General features: G+C 45.5%; 3 protein-coding genes across 19 annotated transcripts; 2 read left to right on the forward strand and 1 right to left on the reverse strand.

Annotated features, from left to right (window-relative positions):
- The first annotated feature begins 233 nt into the window (after positions 1 to 233).
- On the forward strand, positions 234 to 4,826 carry LOC109645408 (dynein regulatory complex subunit 4-like). 2 transcript variants are annotated; one of them, XM_069529593.1, is made up of 11 exons: positions 234 to 384; positions 468 to 551; positions 1,240 to 1,437; positions 1,591 to 1,797; positions 1,886 to 1,940; positions 2,962 to 3,167; positions 3,340 to 3,507; positions 3,941 to 4,027; positions 4,102 to 4,293; positions 4,455 to 4,520; positions 4,603 to 4,826. In XM_069529593.1, exons 1-11 carry the CDS (start codon positions 382 to 384, stop codon positions 4,696 to 4,698), a joined length of 1,362 nt encoding a protein of 453 aa, XP_069385694.1. In that variant the 5' UTR covers positions 234 to 381; the 3' UTR covers positions 4,699 to 4,826. The 2 variants fall into 2 exon arrangements, with proteins under 2 accessions (XP_069385694.1, XP_069385693.1); XM_069529592.1 differs by having other exon boundaries at positions 323 to 393.
- On the reverse strand, positions 3,683 to 24,144 carry kif16ba (kinesin family member 16Ba). 15 transcript variants are annotated; one of them, XR_011243721.1, is made up of 29 exons: positions 23,687 to 24,144; positions 22,712 to 22,781; positions 22,502 to 22,615; positions 21,524 to 21,640; positions 20,793 to 20,890; positions 19,722 to 19,831; positions 19,099 to 19,241; positions 18,823 to 18,991; positions 18,614 to 18,745; positions 18,346 to 18,521; positions 18,128 to 18,193; positions 17,603 to 17,662; positions 17,056 to 17,175; positions 16,806 to 16,857; positions 16,310 to 16,447; positions 15,811 to 15,893; positions 15,626 to 15,714; positions 15,023 to 15,055; positions 14,652 to 14,705; positions 12,787 to 14,136; positions 12,376 to 12,534; positions 11,793 to 11,898; positions 11,450 to 11,512; positions 11,145 to 11,192; positions 7,818 to 7,940; positions 6,724 to 6,813; positions 6,404 to 6,487; positions 5,684 to 5,925; positions 3,683 to 5,385 (listed from the first exon to the last, which is right to left on the reverse strand). XR_011243721.1 is itself a non-coding variant. In XM_069529535.1 (28 exons), the coding sequence occupies exons 1-28, from the start codon at positions 23,731 to 23,733 to the stop codon at positions 5,764 to 5,766; spliced, it is 4,041 nt and encodes a 1,346-aa protein (XP_069385636.1). In that variant the 5' UTR covers positions 23,734 to 24,144; the 3' UTR covers positions 3,683 to 5,763. The 15 variants fall into 15 exon arrangements, 13 of the variants coding, with proteins under 13 accessions (XP_069385636.1, XP_069385635.1, XP_069385637.1 ...); XR_011243722.1 differs by lacking the exon at positions 11,450 to 11,512; XM_069529535.1 differs by having other exon boundaries at positions 3,683 to 5,925; positions 11,450 to 11,497.
- On the forward strand, positions 23,419 to 27,534 carry snrpb2 (small nuclear ribonucleoprotein polypeptide B2). 2 transcript variants are annotated; one of them, XM_069529613.1, is made up of 8 exons: positions 23,419 to 23,514; positions 24,362 to 24,448; positions 25,030 to 25,101; positions 25,296 to 25,468; positions 25,644 to 25,778; positions 26,197 to 26,232; positions 26,634 to 26,722; positions 27,196 to 27,534. In XM_069529613.1, the coding sequence occupies exons 3-8, from the start codon at positions 25,038 to 25,040 to the stop codon at positions 27,353 to 27,355; spliced, it is 657 nt and encodes a 218-aa protein (XP_069385714.1). In that variant the 5' UTR covers positions 23,419 to 23,514; positions 24,362 to 24,448; positions 25,030 to 25,037; the 3' UTR covers positions 27,356 to 27,534. The 2 variants fall into 2 exon arrangements, with proteins under 2 accessions (XP_069385714.1, XP_019965592.1); XM_020110033.2 differs by lacking the exon at positions 23,419 to 23,514 and having other exon boundaries at positions 24,358 to 24,448.
- Positions 27,535 to 27,555: the final 21 nt, after the last annotated feature.

Here is a 27,555-nt window from a genome sequence, read left to right on the forward strand (position 1 = left end):
GAAAGAGAAGCAGGAGACGAGTCGAGCCCAAAGAATCTGTTCAGTGTCGACGGAGGAAAATATAAAGTTTGAGTTTTCAAAGAAACTGGATCAATGAACAGGATTACATTTTTTATTTGTATATTTTTAATTGTGTATTTCCGCAGACCCAACCTTCTGGATCACCTCCAGCACAGCAGGTGGCGGTAGTGCGCCTTCAACGTTAACTCTCCATTAAACAAGAAGAAGAAGGTCACGTGACAATGTTGTCATGGTAGCGGATAAGCAACAGTTAGCCGTTAGCTTACAGTTAGCAGTAGCGTTAGCTGCATCAAAGGAGTTCCTTCACACATCAGTGTCTCTTGACACCGGAAGTGGCTCTACGAGCTCCCGGCAGCTGCGATGGTGACGAAGGTTTCCGTTCTTTCATGATGCATTAGCGCATGTTAGCTTAGCATCAGCGTTTCAACGTCTTTGTTTGTTTCCAGGCACCGAAGAGTAAGAAGCCCGGGAAGATGAAGACATCTGCGGTGGTGGACAGTCTGTCCACGGAGGACATGTCCAAGGACCAGGTCACAGCGATGCTAACACGGATACAGCTTCAGACTAAATCACATGATACAAACTGACTCCACTGTTTGTACTGTGTGTATATATTTATATATATATATGTATATATATATGTATATATATATATATATATGTATATATACATACATATATATATGTGTATTTACACTATGTATACAGTATATCACATTGTATATTACATTATTATTAGTAGTATATCAGTATCATGTATATATGTATGTGTGTATATATACATACATACATATATATATATATACAGTATTTAACATTGTGCTGATGTTCCCAGAGGACGTGTCTCAGTTTAAAGCTCCAGTGTCAGATTCAGGTGAAAGGATCGTTCAGCAGAAATCTAATGATGAATAATCCTCGTGATTTTTTCACTAGTTCGTTTCATCCAAATTATATGAATTGTAGTTTTCTTTACCCCAGAAAAGATCCTTCATATTGAAATACTTCATATTGAAATACTTCATATTTACATGGAGGGGACCCTCTCTACGGAGGCCGCCATGTTTTTTACATTAGTCCAGACTGGACAAACTAAAACCTTTTGAGTTTCTATAATTATTGAAGGCTGGTTGAGGCAGGTTGTACACACTGTACCTTTAACAGCCATACTTCAGATATAAAAACTATACCCCCCCCCCCCCCCCACACACACACACACAGCTGGAGGAGCACATAGTTCGTCTCCGGGAGGAGTTGGAGCGGGAGCGGGAGGAGAGGAGCTACTTCCAGCTGGAGAGAGACAAGATCCAGGCATTCTGGGAAACGTGCAGGAGAGACGTGGAGCAGGTGAAGGACGAGCTGAGGCACAGACAACGGGAGAGAGAGGAGGCTGAGCAGCGCCACCGAGTGGAGATCAGTGTGAGCTGCACGTTTGTCCTCTGGTGCCACAGTATTTCCAGACATTGTTATTTTGTTCACGTGGTTTCATTGATTTGATTGATTTGATTGATGAAAGTTAGACGATGATCAGGAGCTTTGTCTCTGACGCTCAGTGTGATGGTTGATGTCCAGGTTTATAAGCAGAAGCTGAAGCACGTCCTGTCCGAGCAGCACAACACCGTCTCCGAGCTGAAGATGGACGCAGCCGCCTCCGCTTCACTGATCCAGAACCAGCAGGTCGAGTCAGAACTGGAGCTGCGCGGCGACGCGCACGGGCTGCAGGCGGACGCCAGAGAGAAGACGCTCTGCAACAAGCAGAGCATCGAGGAACTCAAACTGGTGAGACAGACTGAGTCTCTGCAGACAATCACTCTGTGTCTTCTCCCTGTTTTCTTCATGTGAGTGAGCGTCGTTTGATTCTCACCAGAAACACCAGGTGGCGCTGTTGGAACTGACAAACGACTACGACAGGAGAATCAGAGGTAAATGAACTGAACCCCTGGTGGTCAGAACATGAACTGTAAATAAAGATGGCCGACACATTGGCTCTCAAAAGTGCAGCCAAATCATCACTATTGCCCCCTGGTGGCTGTCTGCAGTATAGGTCATGATCCTCCTCCTCCATGTTAGCAGATGGGTTAGGGTTATCTCACTGATGTTTGTTCAAGTTTCCGATCAGTTTGGTTTTATTAGTTATTGATGAAATGAAAACAGAGACGTCATGATTGACAGCTGAGACTGAGTCGTGATTGGTCGAGCAGTGAGATATTTTAGTTACATCTTAGTAAAGTGGGAGGAAGTGGAGACGTGTCATCATCTTCATTTACGTTCACGTTTGAAAGACAAGTAATGTGAGTGAGAAGTGATCATGTGATTGATCACGTCCAGTCAGAGAAGGAAAATCAATACATGCCAACCCACATGTTTAAAAACAGTTCTTAGAATTGATTCACTTTCACAAAATCTGTTGATGATAAAAATCTAATCAGCAGGAATAAGAATTCTTATTATTCCAACACAGAAATGATCTTTTGTAGATGTTAATCAGATTTATTGATGATGTATAACTAACGACACTAATCAGATTCTGTTTGTTTCTATGGAAATATTAATATAAGAATAAATAAATCATTTCATTAATTCATCTTCAAGCTTTAATACATTTGTTACACTATAGAAAAAGACTCATTTACAAATCTATTTATAATGCCGATTAAAGTTTCACATTTTGTTATCAAATGTTTAAAGATTTAATTTAAGTTTATGAATATCTTACTTTACAGTTGTTTAAAAATGAAGAACTTATATTTCTGACACACGTGGTCATAGACGCAGCCTGATGAATGAAAAAGTGGTGTAACATGAAAACTACTGTTCTTAATGATTCAGCTCATTCATTCTTCTTTTATTCTGAAGGTTTAGGCTTTTATTTTTTTACGTGCATCACTTTAACCAACGTTCACTAACTGCTGAACTCTCATTCCTCTTCTGTCATTTCAATAGAACTGGAAGTGAAATGTCACGAGAGGATGCAGGCGACCATCGAGGTGGAGGAAAGGAAGCGGAGGTCGGAGGTGACCGAGCTGGAGGACAGGATGAACGCTCGAGTTGTGGCGCTGATGGAGGATCACGACCGTGCTCTCAGACGAGCTGAGGAGTATTACTCCAGCATTCAGAACAAAGTGCTGGCGGACGAGAAGGTGCTGAAGGTGGGAGACAATTCGGTTTGAGTGGCCAGAGGTCAAAGGTCGCAGTGATTATCTAATGTAACTTTAATCATTTATCATCTAAAGTAATTGATGAACAGTTTTTTTTCTTAGTTTTGACTTTAAACATTCAGACGTTCATTTGGTTTCATGTGGTGCTTCTGTCTTTGTCCAGGAGGAAGCAGCAGAGGTGCAGAAGCAGCTGACGCGAGTGGACAAGCAGCTTTCAGCTTCTCAGCAAGAAAACAAGCATCTGCGTGAGTCTGTGCACGAAGCCGAGCGGAAGCTGCCCGAGCTCAAGCAGCAGCTGCACCAATACAACCGGAACAAGGCCGAGATGGTGGTGCGTTCACAGCACACGACCTGATCTGACCCTGAACGCATCGCAACTCAGTTATCTTTGTTCCCCTGACAGCGTTCTCCGTGTCGACGTGTAGTGACGCTTGTTTTTAAATCGATGATTCTGGTTCGTTTCAAGCTGCTGACGACTCGTGGCTCTGAGAAACAAAATGAAGCAGTTCATCTGAAAAGTTTCTCTTTTATTCAACAACCAAGTTCAGAAATGTAACAAGTTCTCGCTTCCCTCACGTTCCACCGAGTTTACAGCCGTTCATCCTGCTGACGAACCAATTCAACAAACACACGGGGTGGAAACATAACCTCCCTGGTGGAGGTTACATGGTTTTTAATAGAAACTGAACCTCCGTCACATTCTTTGTTGTATTGAAAAGTAAACTAACATCTCGTTTTCCTCTGATCATCTGATGGTGGGACAGAAGTCCGGTGCTCGTGTGAAGGTCGCTGAGAAGGAGCTGAGGGATCTGACCATTGAGCACGAGCTGCTGCTGCAGGCGTTTGAAAAGGTAACGTGTGTTTGTCACGTGACGTCCCCTCAGCGCGGCGGCAGGAGTTGACGCTGGGTCCTGGTTGTCGGCAGGTTCAGAAGGAGCGTGACGAGTTGCTGAGGAAACAGAGGGACGTCATCATGGAGCTGCAGCAGAGGAGCGGACTGAAGCAGCTGCTGCTGGAGAGGAAGCTCGCTGCTCTGACTCAAACTGTGGAGACAAAGGAGGCTCAGCTCTGCGCCGCCACGGACGCCGCAGGAAGCAGCGCCGCAAACAAAGTGAAGGTTCAGAAACATGTTCTCCTGAAACAAAACTCTTACATAACAGAAAACATGAAACTGCCTCTTGAAGTTGAATCTGGAGACGATCTCCACTAGTGTTGTGTCCTCTGAAGACGTCACTTGTGATTTGTCTTCAGTCTGAATTCTTCTTCTTCTGCTCGTAGGAACTGTTCGAGTCAAAACACGTCACCATTGGTGCGTTAGAGGAGGACCTGGCTGGAGCGCGTCAGGTGAGTCGTCAGTGAACTCGTCAAACTGAGGCTGTGGAGTAAGTCACTTCCTGTGGTGACACACTGAACATGTGACCTGCAGGAGTACGAGCAGCTGCTGCAGACCTGCAGCGACAGGCTCCAGGCGCTGGGTGTCCCTCTACACGACTTCCCCTTCAGGCCGGTGAAGCAGATCTGAACAGACCGACCTCAAACACTGACCTGAAGTCGTCCAGGTTCCCAGTCAGCAGCTCCCCCTGGAGGCTTCAACCGGAAACACTCCACTTTGAGAATTATGAGCCAATAAATACGACTTTTACATTTAAAGACAGTGAGTTTAACTTGTTTGTTGATTTTGTTAAAGAAGCCCTGAAAGTTATATAGAAGCTATAGAACCCAGTAGAGTCGCCCCCTGCTGGTCACTACACAGAAGACAGGTTTCAGACACTTCTGCTTTGGTTTCACTACATAAAGCTAGGCTAGCTGATTGCCCCCGTTTATGCTAAGCTAAGCAGTAGCTGCAGTTGTTCTGGACATAAACACTCGTTCCCTTTACCGACATTAAGACTCAACACTTTACATCGTACACAAGCGTATAGAAAACTGCACATGAGTATTCACATTGTATTTACACTCAGTCTCATGTGACGCTAATATTCAGCACGTTTGTAGTTTTCACGTCCGCTCAGGTCTCAACATCAGAGGACGTAACATTCGTGAAATGTTGGAATCTTGTTTCGACGTTGTCGTCTGATGGAAAGAAGGAATCAGCTGATCACGGTTCCACTGACGTCTTCCCCCCCGAACACTTCCTCTGTTTACCGACTGAAAACATCCATTTAGACCCCGCCCCCTCATCCTCTTCAGCTGAAAACAGGAAATGTCTCTGAAACATCAGACACGTTCAAATTTAAAATTGGGGTTCTTGTGTTTTTCTTATAAAAATTGATTCTGAAGACAAACTCGTTTTCTTTTCTCTGTCGGACCTGATGGTTTCAGCAGCAGTGAAGGGAATTGAACCCTCGACCGCGGCAGTTGAAGGAAGGTACAGGATGATTCTAACTGATATTGATGCTTTGTGTCACGTCGAGCTGGGACTCTTGAAACAGAGCGTTGAAGTTCTGAGCGTCTCCATGACGACATTGAGCTGAGCAGCGTGTCAGGACAGAGGAGAGGAAACTGACCTGAACTTCTCCGTCCTGCACCATCGGGGGAGATGACGCTGTGGGAGTTTGGAGGAGCTGGTGGGGGGGTCGGCTCGGACTCAGCCGGTGCCGTGGCTGCTGTACTCAAACACGCCCTTCTTGAAGAACGGTGAGAAGTCACAGATGGCGTGTTTGGACAGATAGAAACCGCTGTCGGCGTCGGTTCTGAGAGGAGAGCTGAGCGACGACAGCATCACTCGGAACAAGCTCCTCAGATAACGCTGGAAAAGAAACAGCACAAAGAGACACACGATTTTATTTCCCTCAGTTTTGGAGACGGTTAAATATTATGAGCTCGGTTTTTAATGTATTCACTTTTTATTCACAAATGCCTTTAACTCAACCTGTTTATCTGTTTTCTCCTTTAAAAAAATGTTTTCAGATTAAAATCTTCTTTTAATTTTCCGTCTGTGCTGTTTTAATGTCCCTGAACAGCAGCTTGAATCCACCCGTGTATAAATGTGGTCCATTATAGTTTATGTCTTCTCAGTGATATTAGATATTAAAACTACAAACATGGCGCTGATCGTCTCGGTCAGAACTGATCTCAGCTCCTGTTATTATTATGAGGATATTTGATATTCACTGATCTTTCATTTCCTTTGAAAGTCGGAGATTTAACTTGTTGAAAGCTGCAGAAAGTATAAAATCTGATTTGTCCTTCTTTTATGTGTAAATTAAGTTTTATTGAAATCCTGCCTCCAAGTGGTTGCGGCGTTCAGCGATCATCCGCTCGTCTCTGTTTCCAAACAGTTTCTTCGGAGGGAACTCGAGAGCCGCCAGCTGAGAGCAGAAGTGACAGAAATAAGCGTCATCATTAAAACAAGAGATGGAATCACATCAATACTGAAAAACAAACTGATCAGCCTGTGATTTGCTCCAAAGATTAAATGTTTCATCATATTTTTTATGCTGTTTTATATTTGCTTTACTTATTTATCTTTAATGTGCGTTTATGTAAAATCTGATTGTGTAGAATTCGTCCTGTGTTTGTACAAATGTATAAAAAAGCGTCTCACCTCTGGAAACTTCGTCCGGAGGCTCCGGTGCATCTCTCTGAAGCGACTGTAACGTCTGAACACGGTCCAGGTCTCGTCCATCACACTGATCTGAAAAGGTTCGACACGTTAGCAGCTTCAAACGCACACGTGTTTGAGATGAGGCTTCGAGTTTAGACTCATCGAGACTCAAGAGTATTTTCTCCCTCGAGAACAACTCTAAAGGTTCAGTGTGAAGGATTTACTGACATCTAGTGGTGACGGTGAACGTTACAACCAAGTGAACTTTCCACATGTGCAGGAGAATCAGAGTGTAAACAAAGACATGCTACGCTAACATCTCGTGGTGATAACATCATTTACAGTCTGTGCAGTACTGATCGTGGGGTGGAGCCGTAGTACCGAGGCCCCGCCCACACACGCTGCTGAACAATCATGAGTCAGTGTCAGCTGTCAATCATGACGTCTCTGTTTTTACATCATCAATAAGTAATTAAACCAAACTGATCAGAAACACTGGAACAAACATCAGAGAGAGAAGAACGAGCTGAAACGACAGAAACATCTTTACAAACATTTATTTAACGTCTACCATGAGGTTTTAGTTTGGTCCATGTCCCGTCTGCTAACGTGGAGGAGGAGGGATAATGAGCTATACTGCAGCCAGACACCAGGGGGCAATAGAGACACTTCAAGAGTCATTCTGAGGTAAGGAGAACATTAAAAACGTCATGATGGAGGTCTAATTAAATTTCCTTCACACTGAACCTTTAATTATCACCACACTCCTGCAACTCACACAAACACCAGAGTGAAGTAACACTGGAGCTGTGACGAGTTGAGGTCAGATGACGATCAGGGACTTTTTAAATTCAAACCATAAATTCAATTTGGTTTTTTTCCACCGTCCAACTAATAATTTTTACTTTAAACTTTTACTGAGCAGCAGCGCCCTCTGCAGCCACACATGGTATTTCATCCTGTGTGGAAAAGCTTCCTGGACGTTTGATCTGTCGGTTTGTTAGAACATTTAAAATGTTATCATCAGAAATCTAACACGTAACTAAAGCTGTCTGAGAAATGTAGCCGAGTAAAAAGGTACGAGGTTTTCTCACCTTCACCTCGAACTCAAAGTGCTCGTCCTTCCCCTGCCCGCGGAGAACGTAACGTGGAATGCTAATTTTGACGGGCTCCTGGAGGCTGTCGGCGCTCGACCCGAGAGGACGGGAGACCAAGTGCTGCAAAGGAAGAAGAACAAGAAAAAAAAAAACAACAGGAAGAAAGAGGTGAAGAGCAGAGGGTTGACGTAAATTCATTTCTGAACGTGATTTTAGCAGAAAGCAGAATGATTTTCAAAATAAAACAGAGAATTAAAGTTCAATCTTTATTATCCTGTTTACACTTAATCAGTGACATGGTTGATTAATTCAACTTCAATAATCAGATCATTTACAAACATGACGAGTCACATTTACTTCAAATCACCAAAATGTTTTCTCTTAAAAATGCAGCAAAGTTCCGAAGATCAAAAATCTAGAAGAATCGTCAAAAAGAATAAAAGGAATTAACAGACATTTAACTTCCATGAATACAAAGAGCTTCTTGGTTCAGTGTTTTCATTCAGAGGTTAACACACGTCTGAACTCACGTTACAGAAACCGTCAAATGTTTACATTTTGAAGACTTGTCTTTGTTGTTGATTTGACATCATAAAATAAACGAGGTGTCGGATCATTTGGTTCAGAAAAAGAAACATGAGCTCCGGTGACTCAGGTACAAAGATGATTAATAAAGATCTCGGCTTCTGAGCTACAACCGAAGCAGAACTTCCAGGAGTGGCACTGACGAGTGTAATCAGAGGTGGAGGACGCTTCAACTGAGCCGAGCCGTGACGCCACCCTCTGTTCTCCACTTGTAAACACAATGTCGACCACCAGGCAGCCGTCCTGCTGACTCACTATCAGGCGTCTGACATCTGAGCGCTTGTGGAGTTCAAGTCCCTGAAACTGTGGCTGCGCAGGAACCAGGCTGGAGCCCCGCGGCACTGGGTGAAAGACGCCGTCCTCCCGGAGAAGAACTACGTGAGTGTCGGTCAAGAGGAGCTGAAAGATGGTGTCCTGGTGGACCCGGGTGGAGTTCATGACCTTGACACTGGTGTAGAGGAGAGGACAAACATCCGCCAGAGAAGGTTTGCCAGGGCCGTCCATATTCCCATGGACAATGTAGAGTAAGTCGGCGAGAACCCGCTTGAACCTGGAGGTGACCTGAAGGCCGTTGTCCAGGATGATGTCAGGAACAGTTGATGTCCAGTCCAGCGAGAGGAGTGTGAGGTCATCAGAGAGTAACGGGTGACTTTGAATCCCTTCAGAGAACCTTTCAGGAGCGACAGCCTTCAATAAAGCCTTACAGAACTCCTGGGTAAGCTCTTTGCTGTGGGTGAAGACGGCCAAGACGTCACCTTCAGAGCAGCCGATTAGGCGGACATGCTGTCCTGCCAAACTAATCTGGACCTTCTTGATTTCCAGGAGATGAACATGGTGAAAAAGAACCAAAGTGTCCTGAGGATCTGAGCCTGCTGAGAATACCCTCATGTCCTTTTCTGACAAAAGCAAGCAGCCAGGCTTCGGGACGGGTTCCTTACTCTTGGCTGTTTTTACCCAGAAGATGCTCAGAAGTTTGCCACCTTGGATTTGAGGCGACAGAGATTCCAACTTTTCTAGCATCTCCTGTGATGAACATGTCTGCAGCTGGGAAAGAACTGAAGGCAGCTCGACCAGCCTCTGATGAAACGCTTCAGGACTTCTGTCTTTGAAAGAAGACACAGATCCATCCGGCCATCTTGAGATGTCCATGATCACAGAAGTTTTCTGAGGAAGGTAACGAGCGCAGTCCCTCGACAGATCAACCAAACCGACTTTGGTGAGTGACTGCATGGAGGATTGTGGCTGTGGCTGAAGCAGTGGCAGTTCTTTGGAAACCATGGTCACGTACTGAGAGAGAACAACCTTAATTTCCTCGACTCCCACTTTTCGAACGATGTCCCGTGTGTCCTGTAACCTTCTGCCTGCATCTTTGTAGGCGTCGGACAGTTTTCTGACAAAATATCCAAAATCGTAGCTTCTGTTTGTCTCCACCTTCTCATCGTCTGTCTCTCGTTTTGTTTGACCACATTCCTTCCACTGCTCCTTCGAGTTCCGTGACTTTGACTGATCACGTTCTGCATCTTCATCTTTCCCAAGGTCGCATGTTTGGCGTTTGACTTTTTCTATTGAGTTTGAATAAGAGCTTCGATTCACGACCAACTCCGCTTCGCTGTTCTCGTTTTCAACAAATCTATAAACAGCTCTGCAAACGTCAACAGGAATATTCACTGCTGGTTTCCACCCCGTGTTTCTGCCTGCATCTTTGGACCTTTCTTCTTTTTCAATCAAGACTTCAGCAGTGGAAACTACTTTTTCTTCTCTGTGACGCTCTAACGGGACATTTTCTGGTTCTTCTGAAGCGTTTTGCTCGATCTTAGCAGGAGAGTTTGCTTCAAGCTCCGTTGCCAACAGGAAGCTAGACCCCAACCTGCTGGTTCTCTGTGTGCACAAGGGGGAGTCCGTGACTACATCGTCAGGAGGAACGTGATGGTTCTTTGATTTAAGTCCATAATTCACCCCAATGAGAATTACAGATGCTGCTCACCAGGTGCTCAGGTGGATGGTGAGTGATTCAAAATTAAGTGTGAAGAGGTTTAACATGCAAATTAGGTAAAAAGTTATACTTTCAAAAGCTTTTTGAAATCTTTAAATGAATCAAACGTGGGTAAAGTAGAATTTGAAAAAGGTTCTCATGATCACAGGATTCCTGAACTTTTAAGGTTCTGACCGAAAGTTTACTATCTCACACTGAACTTCACAAGAAAAACAAGAAAATAGCAAATACTTTTTTACCCATGTTTGATTTCATGTTTTTAAAAATGGACTGTGAGCAGAAATTTCAAGATGTTTTATTTTCTATGAGGTTATTTTCCATGCAATGGTTTGTTACCATCCTCAGGCAGAGAATGAGTTTCCTGATAACTGTTATTCATGAGAATAACCAGCAGTGTCCGACAGAAACACCCAGAGCTGCCAAACAAGCTCAATCAATCCGATATGGAACTCTGCATTGTGCTGTCAAAATAAAAGCCCAAACCAAACTGGGTGAGTGAAATCAGTGTCTGCGATTACAAAACAAAACGTGTCTCTGTGAGTTGGCAGCTCTGAAGATTTAAAATGGAAACTCATTCACATTTTTCCTTTACAATGAAATTTCATTTCTAATTATAAGGAATGAGGAATTCAAGTTAATCCAGTGGACGATGTTTAACTCCTGTCGACAACAGGATCATTGATTATTTGACCATTAATTATTGGATTGTAATTCATCCCCAAAACAAAACAAGATACTGGTCTTACCTCATATTTCAGCCTCCTTGGATTCATGTTTTGCAGCTTTTCATCATCCTAAAGAGAATAAAACTTTGCATCAACTGATGATCAGTGAATATAAACGAAATATTCTTCATTTGCAAAATAACAAAATCAAAAGTTTAAGATTCTGAATCATAACAACAGGAAAAAGGGAGAAATTAAAGAGACGCAGCATAAATGAAAAACTAGGAGTGAAACCAAAGTGACTGAAAGTGGATCCGTCGTCACACTGAGGGAAATCATGCAGATTACAAAGTGTGATTGTGACGTGAGGAGGATCCTGGTCTTACCTGGTCTGTTAATCTAACAGAGCTACAGTCACTAACTTCCTCCTCGTCCTGCGGGTTAAAGAGCTAAACATGAGTCAGAGGGCTAAAGTCAAAACACTTTCATCTGATCTGCTAATCCATCAATTTGGTCAAAGTTAAAAAACAGCGATAAACTTCCTGACGTCTTCAGCAACTTTTCAAAACATGGTAAACTTACAAAAACATAAAAACACAATATTCACACATTTGAGAAGCTGGAAGTCATCTTGAAAACTGATGATGAAACGTCTCATCACTTATCAAAACTAATGAACGACTCATCTTCTGTGTGAGGATGAAATAAAGAGAGAGGGACAATTCTCACCCTGAGAGATTCACAGGACTCGGACAGATCCAGCTCGCCGCCGCCGTTCAGGAAGTTCATCTTACGTAACCTTCGTTGCACTTCCTCCTCGATGTAGGCGTTGATCCTGGAACAAAGGAAGACGACCAGAACCAACATCAAAAACAAAACTAAAGTATTTCCCACCGAACCAGTTACAGGAACAGCAACGCTTTATTTTGAAGGTCCAACATTTTACAGCCAATTTCCTGCTAATTATTCAGACATTTCAGAGAAAAGATCAAGATCCTAATTATAAAGAACACGTGAACTATGCCAACAGTCCTGGTGGTGGCGCTACAGTAGAAAGCTTTAGAAAATTGTTTTCACCAAATTATAATCTGGATTGAGCAGAAACTGACAACGTGTTCGTGGCTCGGTGCAGAATTCAAACAGAACATTTGTCACCTGTCAGTCAATGTAAACACAACCTCCTTCAGCTCTGTGAACATAAATGACAGATGAAAGATCAGGATTTGATCTTTTTACAGTAATAATCCGCAGCTCTTCATCATGACTCAGTCTCACCTCGTCTATTCAAGCTAAATGCATCCGAGCGTCTCACCTGTCGTCGGACAGCGGCAGCAGCGTGTGCAGACTCTGGATGTGACTGACCGGAGAGCCGCCGTGACTCGTCTTCTCCTCGTTACTGATCGAGTGAGTCCTGCTGTTTTCTTCTCCTTCGCTGATCCCCTGCCTCAGCTTCCGGATCTCCCACTCCACCCTGACAAGAAAGAGAAGACGAGCGTGAGCGAGCAGAGCTGCTCTGATTGGTCAACGTGCTCTCACTTGACCTGCTTAGTAAAGACGTGTGAACGAGGCTCTTTACGTTCACACATGTTCGTGTTTCAGGAGCAAAACTTCTCCCACTGACTTTTTACCTTCTACATTACAATCTACACTCCAGGAAATGACCTCATTAATTATAATCACATTTAAATGAACCATCTGTCACCGCGTCATGTGATGCTCTGACCTCTGCTGGTCCAGCTCCGCCCCCCTCAGGTTCCTCTGGACCGAGCTCTTGAGCCTCTGCTCCTCTGTGTCGGGCTCCGGGGAGATGCTGCGCCTCAGGGCCGAGTGCCGCCTCTCCAGCCGGGCCACTGCCTGCTCCATCGCCTCCCTCTGCTGCTTCTCTTTCGACTCCAGGATCTCCTTCTCCTTCCTCCTCACCTTCTCCTCCTGCCGGGCCACGTTGGCTGTGAACTCATAGGTTTCCTGGAGCTGCTGCAGCTGCTGAGCACTGTGCCAGTGGAGGTTCAGCTTTTCCTCCTTGTCCTCCAGCTCCTTCTCCACCTGGTACAGTGTGTTGTCCAGTCCCGGTGGATTGTTGCAGTTCCCGTTGCTGCCGGTGCTGCGCTCCAACACCTCCATGGCTCTCTGCTTCTCCTCGGCCAGCGCGGGGAGGAGGTCGTCGGCAAGGCTGGTCAGCTGCCGCTCCTTGAGCTGCAGCCTGTGTTCCGCCTGCTTCACCAGTTGCTCCTCCTGGCAGACCGCCGTGGCGTCCTGCGCCCCCTTCTCCTGCATCTCCTTCAGCTGCTGCTGTCTTTCTTTGAGGCCATGAGCGAGGAGCAGCACTGTGTTTCTCTCAGCGGCGACCTCCTTCTCCAGATGCTCCTTCTGCTGCCGGAGCCCCTCCTCCAGCTGACCCAGCTCCTTCACCTGAGCCACCTTGAAGTCCGTGTATCGACTCTGAGCAGATCGGGCCTCCTCTTCGGCATCATCCACATCCTGCCGCTCTCCAGCCTCTTTGGCTCGGAGGAGCGCTCCTCTAATTTCGGCCAATGCTCTGCGCCCCTCCTCGAGGCGGTCGGCGTCCTCCCGGGTCAACAGCGTGGTGGCTGCCTCGTGTTTCTCCCTCAGCTGCTCCTCCAGCCTGCCCACCAGGCTCAGCTGCTCCCGCTCCTGCTCCTCCAGCCGCCGCTGCTCAGCCTCCAGACGAACCTTCTGCTCCTCGCGCTCTTTCTTCAGCCTCGTCAGCTCCCGATAGATTTCCGTCTGCTCTGCAGCCTCCTGCTGCATCCGCTGCTCCTCGTCCCGCTCTTCCACAGCGTCACCCGCCAGCTGCTGGTTCCACCGCTGCTGCAGGAGGTCCTCCCCCTGGATCTCAGAGCGCCTCTCCTCCTCAAAGCGCTCCTTCTCGGCCAGGAAGTCACGCAGACGGCTCTCGATGTCATGGCTACGGCGGCGGAGGCTCTCCTCCTGACGGAGAATTCGCTGCTGCACCTCCTCAGACTCTTTGCGTTGGCTCTCTACCTCCTGCTGGAGGAGCTCAAGCTCCGCCTTCTCACTCTGCTGCTTCGCCTCCATCTCCTTGATCAACCTCCTGCACCAACACACATGAATCAAAAACAAGGAGACACCTGTTTCCATGACAACGTGAAGAAGACATCAAGTTTTTATCCACCCACTGACATCCACCCACTGACATCCACCCACTGACATCCACCCACTGACATCCACCCACACCCACTGACATCCACCTACTGACATCCACCCACTGACATCCACCCACTGACATCCACCCACTGACATCCACCTACTGACATCCACCCACACCTACTGACATCCACCCACTGACATCCACCCACACCTACTGACATCCACCCACTGACATCCACCCACTGACATCCACCCACTGACATCCACCCACACCTACTGACATCCACCCACAGACATCCACCTACTGACATCCACCCACACCTACTGACATCCACCCACTGACATCCACCCACACCTACTGACATCCACCCACTGACATCCACCCACTGACATCCACCCACTGACTTTCACCGGCTGGAAACTGAAATCAACACATTTGAGTCAAAATGACTCTTCTACCTTTGGAGCTCCAGTTTCTCCAGCTCCTCTCGTTGCTGCCTCTCAAACTCCAACCTGGGAAAATAACAGATCCTCCATCAGCTCACGTTCACCTCGTCAGAAGACAGAACACATCACACATCGGACACCACGACAAGCACAGTGAGTAGAAACAGCACTGGACGCATGAGATGAGGAACGAGCTGCAATGAAAAGCCAGGCAATAAAAGCAACGATGAGTTTTCTAGTTTCAGGCGTCGAACAGAAGCAGCAGGATGACGTGCAGAAATAAAACAACAGGACGAGGAATCAGGTTGAGAGAGAAAACAAGTCGACACACATCTCTGAGAACAACGGGACAGTGAAGACAGAAAGTGGACGACTGAGTCTACCTGAGGAAGACGGGGCCCTTCTCAGTGAAGAGACTGTCGACAGGACAGGGTGGACAGAGTCAACGTTAACACAGAAAACAGAACACTACAAACACCTCTGCTCCGTCACAGGATCATCCCGAATAAAATGATCTAGAAGTAAACAACCTAACTAATCTGAGGTTGAACCTGTACAATGATTCTTCAGTTAGCCACAGTTAGCTCTGATGGGGGCAAAGGTCAGAGGGCACACGATAACCAGCAGGGTTCAACCCTGGAGATAAGCTCAGACACTTCTCATCTTTCAGAGGAGGTTTGTGTAGATCTGACTGGACCGGTTGGTGGAGACGGATGAAAGGACACTGAGAAGAAGAGAAGTGTCTCTGATGAAAACTGTTCACTGTTTAATAAACATGACTTTTATCTGAAAGATGTCTCAACTACAAATCCTCTTTCTTCTGCATGAACAGTGTGAAATGTTTCTGGTATTTGTTGTTGGTCCTCGGTGCAGAGACACCGAGTCCATCAGACGCTCAGTCAGTCATGGGGGAGGGGGGGTGCAGGGGGGGTGCAGAGCTGGTTCAGAGCTGATCAGCTCATGCAGATGTTTTTATGGTCACTCACCCGGGGTTGTAGAGCATCACAGTCGACAGGTTCTCACACGACCTGGACAGATCCGTCATCGACAGGCTGAAGGTGGAGAGCAGGCCGCTCTGGTAAAGGTCAGAGGTCACAGGTCATTAATGACTGAAGGTCATAGCTCGTTCTTATCTCTCTGATGTTTGAAGTCTTCATCCTCCAACACAAACCTTTCGTTTCTCCCTCAGCTTTGCCGCCTCCTTCGGATGGTTGAACCGAAACATGTTTGTCCTCCCGAGCAGAAGAACGGCGCCTGGACGATGACAGAACAAACATTTCAGAAAACACGCCTGCATCATGGGAATCTAAGTGAACATTTGTTCTAAATCTGAAGATCCCTCAAGGTGCTCGATTGAGACGACAATGAGGCACAGCCTGAAAAAATGATGTCGCCAACACAGACATAAAAAACATATGAGATGATGTATATTATGATTTGATGCTATACAAATAAAACTGAATACGAGCTTTTCTTTATTTGTATTTTATTTTAAATGATTATCTTTGTTCTTTGGTTTTATTTCATGTTTCTGCTCCAGAGGCTGAGAAATGAAAGTTTGTGTAAACGTTCTCAGGAGATGATTTTAAAGAACCCTCAGGTTTGAACATGACTCAGCTGTTAAAGGGTTAAAGTGACTTTGAGACCAACGATTGGTTTTCACTTCTCACCTTGGTTGAGCTGCGACGGCTCCGTCACCTGAACCCCGTTAACAGAGCACTGAGCTCCACCCAGAGGCACCAGGGTCACCGTACCGCTCTGACTCTCAAACATGCAGTGTTCACTCTCCAGGTCGAGACCGTGAAGGACTGGAGGAGGAAGAACATTGTGTCATCAGACTGTTACAACGAAAACCAACTGTTTGTGTGGACGTGTTGTGTAACCAGTGTGTGTATGAGGAACATGTGAGGAACATGTGAGGATCATGTTAGGAACATGTGAGGATCATGCCAGGAACATGTGAGGAACATGCGAGGAACATGTGTGTGACACTGACGATCTGTCCCGGTTGTAGCTGCCTGTCGTCTGATATCAGCTGGGGTGGACTCAGCCCCCCTCAACTCTTGAAGCTTCACCAGTATAGATGAGGGATGGACTTCAACCTCTGACTAATAAACGACCACATGACTTTAATTCTAAGTTCAGGTTTATTTAAGATTCACTCACCGATGTCCTGCTCTGTGGACGCGTCCTCTCTGCCCACGTATGTCCGTCCTTCCTGAGGACGAAGGAAAACAGAAAATGTCTGAGACAACAGGACCCTTCACTCAGCTCAGGTCAACTCTTTCTACCATCTGTGACATGAGAAGTAAAGGTTGAGGAAATGTTTCAGGAAGTTTCATCTTTGTTTTCCAGTTAAATTTAATTAAATGGATGATCTGATCTGAGATCAGGTGGACGCAGTCTGATTTCTGACCTTCAGGTGATACAGGATGATTCCGGTGCTGAGGAGGTCGTCGTCGATGCCGATGAGGTGAGGCAGCTCCGAGTCCAACACCACGCCGATGCCCTCTTTCCTCAGAGCCAGAGTCTCCTCCTGCAGAAGCATTTTCACATCCACTGTTCAACGTTTGAGTCCAACAGTTAAGTGAGTCCACGCTGAGTTTGAAACTCTGGTTTTGTGTTTTAGTCTGAACCGAAACTGAGACTTTAGTAAACGGTGACGCCCACGTTCTCTTCTGATTGGTTCTCATCAGTCACGTGACTCGACTACCAGCGGTGAACACAAAGCGTCGCTAACACTTCCTGTCAGGAACAGTTCCACCTCGTCATCGCTCAGAGAAAAGAGATCACGCTCTGACTCTTCACAAAGCAACCAACTGCAGAGGAGACACTCTACTTCCTGTTTACATCACATGACCACTGTACATGAATGATCATGTGACAAACACGAACAAAATCTGAGAACTGCGGAGAAAAAGGTTTGTTCTGTAAAATATCCACGAGTGTGAACGTGAACAAACCTTGAGGATGTTCTGGGTCTCGTTCCATTTATTGGTCCACTCCTTCGTCAGCTCCAGAACCTGCAAACAGACGGACCACACAGAACACATGACCTTCTGTCCCGCTGCAGGTGTGAATCATCCTCATTGTAATGTTCTCATGAATTCTTTGAATTATGTTGAAAGAGAGAATTACAAAATAAACTGATTATCTGAGTCAGAATTAAAGGTCCAGTGTGTCAGACTTAGGTGAAACGATCTATTGGCAGAAATCAATTTTTTTTTTTTAAATAATCCGGAGGCAGCCATGTTTTTACAGAAGCTCAAACTGGACAAACTACACCTTTTGAGTTTCTATGACAACTGGAGCTGCCACAGGTTCTCTGTCATGTTTGGAAGGGGGGGTATTCAGCTGCAACGTGACACTTCACCACTAGATGTCACTACATTCCACACACTGAACCTTTAAACACAGAGTTCTGTTGTAACAGGAGAGTTTGAGCGTGGGGTTAAACGTGCGACGACACGGTGAGACGTCGGACTCACTCTGGCTTCGTTCTGGTGCAGTTTCTCCTCCATGCTCAGAGCGGTGGGTGAATCCAGGAGCGCGATCTGAAACAGAGAAGATGAGCTCAGGTTTGTTTCATCGTCACGTGTCCTCCTCCACTTTAATTTCCAAACAACACAGAAGCTGTAAAAGCAGCAGCAGCGCCTCCTACAGGTAATGACCGGCTCTTCACGCTCCGTAGTATTTGAAATTTCACCTGGTTGCCCTGAACCAGCAGAGCTTTCAGTCGAGCAATTTCAGCGCGCAGTTCTCCGATCAGCCGGACGTTGGAGTCCTCGTTGATGGTCGGCTTGTTGATGATGTTCTTTGCTCGGTTGGCGTAGCGCAGAGTGCTGAGTGTCTCGCCGTAGTTCACGTCCGCCGGGGAAACGGCTGCGACAGGAAAAGATTTTCACAGAATTAAATGTAACACTTTGAAAAAGTTAATATTTAAATTAGAAATGGATGAAAGGTTTGTTTCTCACTGGCGATCATGAAGGTCTTGGAGTTGCCGCCCAGGCTGTCTTTGAGTAGCCATGTTAGCACCGAGTCCCTGTACGGAACAAACACAGACTTCTTCTTCAGGTTGGTGTTCGCGCTAGCCTGCGTCATGTCGGCTGCACAGAAACAGGAAACGCAGTCAGCTGAGTTTGTGTGAGTGCAGCAGAAGAAGAAAAGGGTGTGTGATTCTGACCCAGAGCAGAGATGACGTTGCCCAGGGTGACCAGTGACTTGTTGATGTTCCCTCCTTCCTTCAGTCGGACGCCAGTGGCTCCGGTGGCGTCTGCTCGCTCGCTACCGGCCAGATCGACCAGGTGAATCTTACTGACTGTTTCACTCGGCATCTCTGCATCAAACTTTGCCTGAAACAATTTATTTCTTTAATTCCTTGTTTCTACAGGAAACAATTTGTCAACATGACCGATCATCAGTTAAATTATGGACTGTGAGGTCGGAGAATCGGCCTGACCTGCGTGAAGTTGATGGTGAAGATGGCGTGTGAGCGGCTGCTGACGTCGTTCATGCCGGTGCTGGCTGTGGTGCGGTTGATGTTTCCGGCCTCCATCAGCTCCTCGACGTCGCTGTAGTTCTGCACCAGGTGTTTGGAAAGATCTAAGATAAAAGGTGGACACAGGAACACAGGGCTTTTCTTTATATTTATTCTATTTTCATTTTCTGGGTTTTAACGATCAAGTCAAAAATCTTTCGTTGAGTAAAACCAGTTTATCTGGTCCCTGTGAATCAGCTGCTGCAGGGAAATAAAACCAAAGTCGGGGTTTGTACTGAACGTTCTTTACCTCCGACAGGATCAGATTATTAGAATGAGTGATCAGATTTCTATTAGAAATGTTCAGATAATTATTAATGTTTAGATTTTTGTAATTACTGTTTCGATTATCATTGTAGATTCATGTTTGTAACGACGTCGTTGTCTTCACAGACTCAACTCGAATCATCGTCCTCATTTACACTCTTCACTGTGACCTTTGACCTCTGAGATCTAATCTGTTTATCAACTGGTCAAAATGTGAAGAGATTCCCTGAAGACGGACTTGAGTTTTGTTGAGGACAGATCACAGGTCACAGGTTCACCTTCAACGTACGGTCCGTCTTTCGGATGCTCCCTGACTCTCAGGTTGTAGGTCTGAGTGGATTTCCTCCTCAGCAGATCTCTCACCCTCTCGTTGTAGATCTCCAGGTAACTGAGGCCACGAATAAAAAACACAACATTAACACCAGTCTCATGTTTTCGAATGTTTACATCACAACGTGCGGCTGTCGACAGTGACAACATTTCTGTGGAAACAATATTTTAATATGAACCAGATTAAGACAATAATCTGACATGTAAACATGATGTTCTGATTAACAGAACCGGACTAAGATCAGACTCTGAATAATCAATCATCAAGTGGAGACTTCTGACTTCAGTCATGTGGACATGTTTACGTCTTAATCTCATAACGTCCTGTTGGAGTTTTCACAGTTTAACTTTGACAAATGACAAATAATCCCGACATCAAGTGTAAACAAGATGAAAAGTAAGGAGGAGCTTAGACAGACAACGTTAGCTCCAGAAAATATTCTTTTAACAACTCAACAATCAAGTGGGTTTATTATTCAGACTATTTTTAATAATCAGATTATTGTTGTCCATGCAAACGTCATCAGTGATGACACACGTGACCTCTGAGGTCTCTTGTGATTGGTCTAGAAAGCTCTGACCTAATCTCACAGCTGCATTTACACAAGTTGTAGAAATGATATGTTGGACAGAGCTGAGTCATTATTACCTGTTTTCACCTGTTTGTTTGTGGGATTACCCAAAAACTGGTTTCCATGACAATGAGGGGAGGGACACGACCCGGAGAACTCGTCTGGAGCAGCGGACAGACCCAGGAGTTCTTTATCTTTGTTTAAAATCGTGACATGAAGTGTATTTGAAGACTTTCTCTAATTTCATGAAGAATAATCAGACACGCTAGAGACGGATATTTATGAGTGTCTGTGATTTGATCCAAATAAAAATCTGGATCTAGTGAATTTAAATGTGGTTTCATAAAGAGACGGTTAGTGGAGGTTTGACCTGAGTGACCTGATGTGTGAACAGCTAAATGTACATTCATCACAATATGAAGTGAAACTGTTTCATTCTGGTCTCACCTGACTTCTGTACGAAACGACGCTTCATCCCATCGAGTCGCCTCCAAGATGCGGCTGAACAGACCTTCACAGATCCTCGGGATCAGACCTGCGTCGCCCTGAAAAGCGATAGCATGAACGTTATCATGACTCCTGAGCAGACGCAAATAGAGCTGTAATTATCCACAGTCCTGTTCAGATCTTCCTCTGGTTGAACCGGACATGGTTCACACCAGGTCTGAACCTGTGAGATGATCTCACTCATTTCACATAAACATCAAGTGGGAACGTGTTGAAACTTTGTGCTCTTTGAAGTTTGGCTTTCTGAAGCTGGTGTTCTGGGTTTGTCCCTCGTGGTTGACGCACTTATTGTGAGTTGCTTTGGATAAAAGCTTCAGCTACATGAAATGTGTTGTGTCCATGTTTGAATCCCCACTTCCTGTTCTCTGTGAAGCGCTTTGTTAATCAATAGAGTCGATGATCAACTGCTGGTTGTCTGTCCAGCTGATAATGCACCTCAGAGCCGTGTAGATAAGATCGAACATACGAGTGGAAGCTCACATAACCGCACACACACACACCAGCCGGACTGTGACCTTTGACACTTGGAAGCCGTCAGTCATTTACCAACACTGAACCTGTGTTACAACACGAAGCTGTGAACACCAGAGCGTCGTATCTCACTCTGATGTCTTTCTAGATAGCAGCTTCTAGACTGTCACTGTTAAAATTCATCTGGACTTTGTTCTCACTGGATTTCCCATCATGGTGTAGGACTTCCCCGAGCCGGTTTGACCGTAGGCGAAGACGCAGGCGTTGTAGCCCTCGAACGCAGCTTTCAGCACGTCGGAGCCCAGATCTCTGAAAACCTGCGGATGAAACAGGAAGTGTTTTCATTCGTTAGAGAGTTTGTCAGACGAGTTGTCACCATGACGATATTTTTGGATCATTTGCCTATAATTTATAAAAATATTTTCTCAGAGTGATTGACGCTCTATTTAAACTGCAGACGTGTGCTTGTGCTGTGGCAGAGCACAGTCGATGTTGTCAGCTGGTGGCTGCTCCACACGGCAGAGATTATGGAAACATGCTGCATGTTGGGTAATAATGTGATGGATGAAGCTGATCCACTGATCCAGCAGCAGAAGACATGTCAGTGGAACATCTCTAGCTACACGTTTGTTTTCATCCATATCAGTGACGTTAGCTGCACCTTCTCCTGCTCCTCCTGCTCCTCGTTGTGATGACATGTTTTAAAGCCATTTTCATATCAAACTTTTCTTCTTAATTTCAGTGACAGTGCCACCTACAGGTGACGCAGGGTTAACAGTTAGTCTCTTAATTCCATCTCTGACTCTGATAACGATTTTCCTCTGCATCTCTGAAAGTTCCTCTTTTACTCATTGGTGTCATTTTCATGAATGAGCAGGAAGTGAAGCCCCTTATATGGTGTTATCAGGGGACTTATTATGCTAAAATGCTGTCTTCGTGCATGCTCACTCCAATGTGGAGGTGGAGTTCATCCTGTTCACGCATCATTTACACACTTTGTGAAAAGAAGCGTTGGTTTTGTCTGACGTGACGTGTTCCATGTAACCATGGACGTGTCATGGTTCTAAATAACATGACGGAGAAGAGAGGTGTCAGGAAATGTGACTTTGATCATCTCACACATTTCTACATCAAATTTAAAATGTAGTTTCACTGTGGAGTCAAAAACTGACGTTTACCTTTTCCTGAGAAACGAACGTGGAGCTTTTACAGTCGGTGGAGTCGTAGGAGAAGTCGTACGTGAAGGTTTTGGTTCGGTCTCTCATCGAATCTCCGGTGACGCCATCGGGAATCTTCAGGAGTCAGAGATGAAAACATCACAAGTTCAGATACGTTCAGATCGATTTTACAGCTCATGTGAACACGAGGATTAACAGATGGATACAAACCTTGAGGTTAGTGATGGAGGTTTTGGTTCCTTCCATCTTGATGATGCATTTTGAAGTCAAGTCTTTTTCCCTGAAAACGACAGAAGAGATTTAATTTCCTACATAACCTCAAATCTTTATTCGTCTGTGATGTTCTACAGAGCACATGTACAATGCCCCCCCCCCCCAAACTGGTCAGGAACCACATCTGGAGCCTCTGTCCAGAAGACCTCAGTCCTAGAAACAGATGAGATGCTGAGCCCTCAAACTCCAGAGCTTCAGGAGGACATAACAACATCTGGAGCTTCAGGAGGACATAACATCTGGAGCTTCAGGAGGACATAACCACATCTGGAGCTTTATCTGGAGCTTCAGGAGGACATAACAACATCTGGAGCTTCATGAGGACATAACAACATCTGGAGCTTTATCTGGAGCTTCAGGAGGACATAACAACATCTGGAGCTTTATCTGGAGCTTCAGGAGGACATAACAACATCTGGAGCTTCATGAGGACATAACAACATCTGGAGCTTCATGAGGACATAACAACATCTGGAGCTTTATCTGGAGCTTCAGGAGGACATAACCACATCTGGAGCCTCTGTCCAGAAGACCTCAGTCCTAGAAACAGATGAGATTCTGAGCCCTCAAACTCCAGAGCTTCAGGAGGACATAACAACATCTGGAGCTTCAGGAGGACATAACAACATCTGGAGCTTCAGGAGGACATAACAACATCTGGAGCTTCAGGAGGACATAACAACATCTGGAGCTTCAGGAGGACATAACAACATCTGGAGCCTCTGTCCAGAGGAGCCCAGGTAGAGGAGCTGAGCTTGTGGAAGTCAGGTGGAGATGTTTTAATTACCAACCTGCGAGCTGGAGTGTGAGTCAGTGAGATTTCAGCAGCGCTAGCAAAGATGCTACATTAGTTAGCTTCACATACACCGTTGTTCTATCTGTTAAAAACCCGCGTCCATGTCCTCAACTCACCGCCTGTTCATGGGCCTGACCCGGACAGCCACCCGGACCGAGGCCATCACGTGTGCCGCAGTTGTCCGCCCGGAGCAGGCGCTCAGCCGGTCGGTCACTCGGTTAGCCAGTTAGCCTCAGTGGCTTGACGGTGAGCGGCGCTGCCTTTAAACAGCTCATAAGCTAACAGGCTAACTGGCTAGCGTGATAAAGAACAAAGGGCAAAAGTCACGGAGATAAACCCGAGCAGCTGCACACGGAGCCGGGCCGGCGGGTGGCGGGCTGGCGGGGCTGGGGCCGATGATAACAGGTGTTATCGTGGACCGGGGATACCGCGTCACTGTCCCGGGAACAACCGACTGTACCCATGGGTCACAGCAGTTAGCTTCTGTTAGCTTCTGTTAGCATGTGTTAGCTTCTGAGCTAACAGCGCTCAGCTGGCGCTCACGTGACGACAGAGCAGCGTCAGCTGACATAAACATTAAACTCTACGGAGAGAGAGAGGAGACAAAAGAGTTTCTTTATTTATGCTGAAGATAAACAACAGTGTTATTATTAGTATTATTCATATCATAATAGTTATTGTTATTATTCATATGATTGTTCTAATTGATACTGTTATGATTATTTATTATTTGTGTTATTGTTATTATTATTGTTGTTGTAGTCGTCATCAGTTGTCACTCTGACCTGCAGGAGGCGCTGACCGGACGAAGGAGCCTTATAGCAGCAGCAGTGTGACGTGTTTCCTGTTGAGCGCAGAGGAGCAGAGGAGCAGAGGAGGTGAGTCCATGACTTTAGTTTCTTCTTTCTCCGGCTCCGACTCAGATCAGCGGCTCAACTCAGACCTGTAACCGGCTGATGTTCGTCTGGAGGCCGCTGGTCTGAGGAGCATCGGCCGCCGGATCTCTAAAGCTAACTGCGCTAAGCTAACGTTATGAATGAGGCAGAGGAAGCTAACACGTGCTAACATTAGCTTCTTTAAACAGAATGAGATGAAGAATAAACACAGAAGCTTCCAGATTATGTTCCATCGGACTCATTCATATTATTACACGAAGCTCCAGGACCCACTGACCCGCACACCGAGCCCCGTGCTTCAGCTCCATGATAGAAACTAGAACATTACATATACTTTTATATTTAGTGTTGTAGGATAAACCATTTCATTTCAAAACCTCATGAGGAAACAAATGAGTTGAGAAGTTTCACTTTAACCATAAACTGACAGAAATATGTAGACTGAGGATTAATAAAATAAACTTCTACATGAAGTCTGAACGAGAGTTCACAGAAAGGTTGTGCTTAGTTCATTCTGTGAAATGGTTCTGAGCCATAACTTTGGTCTGCTGCTGTTTCCTCAGACTTCAACATGGATATCCGACCAAACCACACAATTTACATCAACAACATCAACGACAAAGTGAAGAAGGAGGGTGAGTGTCCTGAACAGAGTTTACAGGAAGTGAGAGAGGAGTGGACCCGAGGAGCTGTGGAGCCACGTGATGTGCCGCAGAGGACGGAAACTTCAAGATGAATTCATCAACAGCTCAGTAATAAATGGAAAAAATAAATGGTGAAGTTTCTTATATATTTCTGCTGTTGTCTGTCTCTCGTCTTCCTCCCACAGAGCTGAAGCGCTCGCTCTATGCCCTCTTCTCTCAGTTTGGACAGATCGTGGACATTGTGGCCTTGAAGACCATGAATATGAGGGGGCAGGCCTTTGTCGTCTTTAAAGAGCTTGCCGCTGCCACCAATGCGTTGAGGCAGCTGCAAGGTTTCCCCTTCTATAACAAGCCCATGGTACGACCCAGAGGGATGACATCACTCTGAGCTGCGTGTGTTTAGTCCATTTTTGGCGCCGCAGCTCTGTCGTGTAGCGACACTGAGTCTCACCCTTGTGAAACATCACAACTTCAAGTGTGTTTGTAGAATATGACACGGCAGAGTCTCTGACCAATGTTCTGTTGATTTCCAGAGGATACAGTACGCAAAGACCGACTCTGAGGTCATCGCCAAGGTGAAGGGCACGTACGGCGACAAGGAGAAGAAGAAGGAGAAGAAGAAGAAAGCTCAGGAGGCGGGAACAAACCTCACAAAGAAACCGGCTGTGGTGAGTGATGAGTTTACTGAGGCGTCACGTCTTTATGTGTCGATGGTTAAATTGTGTTTCAGCCTTAATGTCTGTTCAGTATTTAATGAATAGATGAGATCAGTCGGAGATATGACAGAATTTAAATATCTCAGGAAGATCAACTGTTTCCAAAAGTCTTCACATCCACTGCTTCCTGTTTGTTTTTATCAAACTCCAGTGAAATACAGCCGACTGATTCGGGAGTCAAACAATTCCAGATACAGATCTATTGGCTGATAAAGATAAAGTGATTCCTGAGACTTTATCAAACCCGTTTCAGAAGAATCTGTTTTTCAGTTTTGTGTTTGTGTGAAACCACGGCTCGGTCAGACGATCAGATCTAGATCCTGTGTTAACGATGAACAGTCTCATGTTTATCACGGTTTTTGCTTTTCAGGGATCAGCAGCACCTGTGCACTCACCTGCCGTCCAGGTAAGACACGCCCACACAGGTTTAACATCGTCATTAAACTATAACAAACAGTCGCACTCATTTCTTCACGTTGTTAAACTGTCGAGACGAAGCAGAACAAACGGTGAACATGAGGATCGGCCAGAGTTCTGGTGGTGGACGATCCTCAGATCCACTGAGCGTCCTCTGTCCCACGTTCTTACACCGCTCTTCATCTCAGACTGTAAATAACGTGTTTGAAATAACGAGCGTTCAATAAACTGATGTAACATTTCACATGGACAGAAGTTACTGCTCCCGTTGGAAGAGCTAGTTAGCATTTAGCACGAGTGGTCGCCATTAAGATTCATTAGGATGATGAGGCGACTTCAGGTTGTTTGATGGAGTTGATTCTGGTTTGAACGGATCTGTTTCCTCCTCAGGTTCCAGACAACCCCCCCAACTACATCCTGTTCCTTAGCAACCTGCCGGAGGAGACCAATGAGATGATGCTGTCCATGCTGTTCAACCAGTGAGTGTTGGCTTCACTGTCCGTGGGACAAAAACCTCTTCACCCAAACATTCTTAATGATTCTAGTTCGGCTAACGAGCAGTTAGCCTGGGAGCTAGCTGCTGTTAGCATCAGCAGGTGAACCACGATTAGCATCAGACTATAAACAAAAAGCATCTCAGTCACTGTTAATAAATCCTCACGGTTTTATGCTAACTGCTAATGTCAGCTAGCTCCTGTGGTGTGGTCGTTTGCTACAAACTCACAGCAACTTCATTTCCTCCCAGGTGCTTCAAAATAAAAGCGTCAGTGGTTCATTTTATTTATGTAACTTTATTTCAACTAAACTTTATTTAATAGGTAGAAGACTTCGATATCGTCCAGTGACCTTTGACCTTGTCAGTGTTGATGCTAATGACAGATTGATCATGAACTTGTCTGAAGGACGTGGGGAAGAAGTTGACAGGAAGTGTTTGTTGTTTGTGTGTCTCCAGGTTTCCTGGTTTCAAAGAAGTGCGTCTCGTCCCGGGGAAACACGACATCTCCTTCGTGGAGTTTGAAAGCGACACTCAGGCGGGCGTGGCTAAAGACGCACTACAGGGCTTCAGAATCACGGCGACGTGCGCCATGAAGATCACCTACGCCAAGAAGTAGTTCCTATGGTGACAGACTGTTCAGTGGAGGGGGCGTGGCCACTGGATTTCCGTTGTGTTCTCCACATTTTTGTAAATCTTTTTTTTTGTTGGATAAATTTAGTTTTTTCATTCTTTGGCTTGAGAGAAAAATCTTTGCATCTTATTCTGTAAAATAAAGAATAAAAGACTTTTTCATAAGTTTGGCCTCAAATTAATTAA

This window comes from Paralichthys olivaceus, chromosome 8 (genome assembly GCF_024713975.1).
Source record: "Paralichthys olivaceus isolate ysfri-2021 chromosome 8, ASM2471397v2, whole genome shotgun sequence".
NCBI lineage: Eukaryota > Metazoa > Chordata > Actinopteri > Pleuronectiformes > Paralichthyidae > Paralichthys > Paralichthys olivaceus.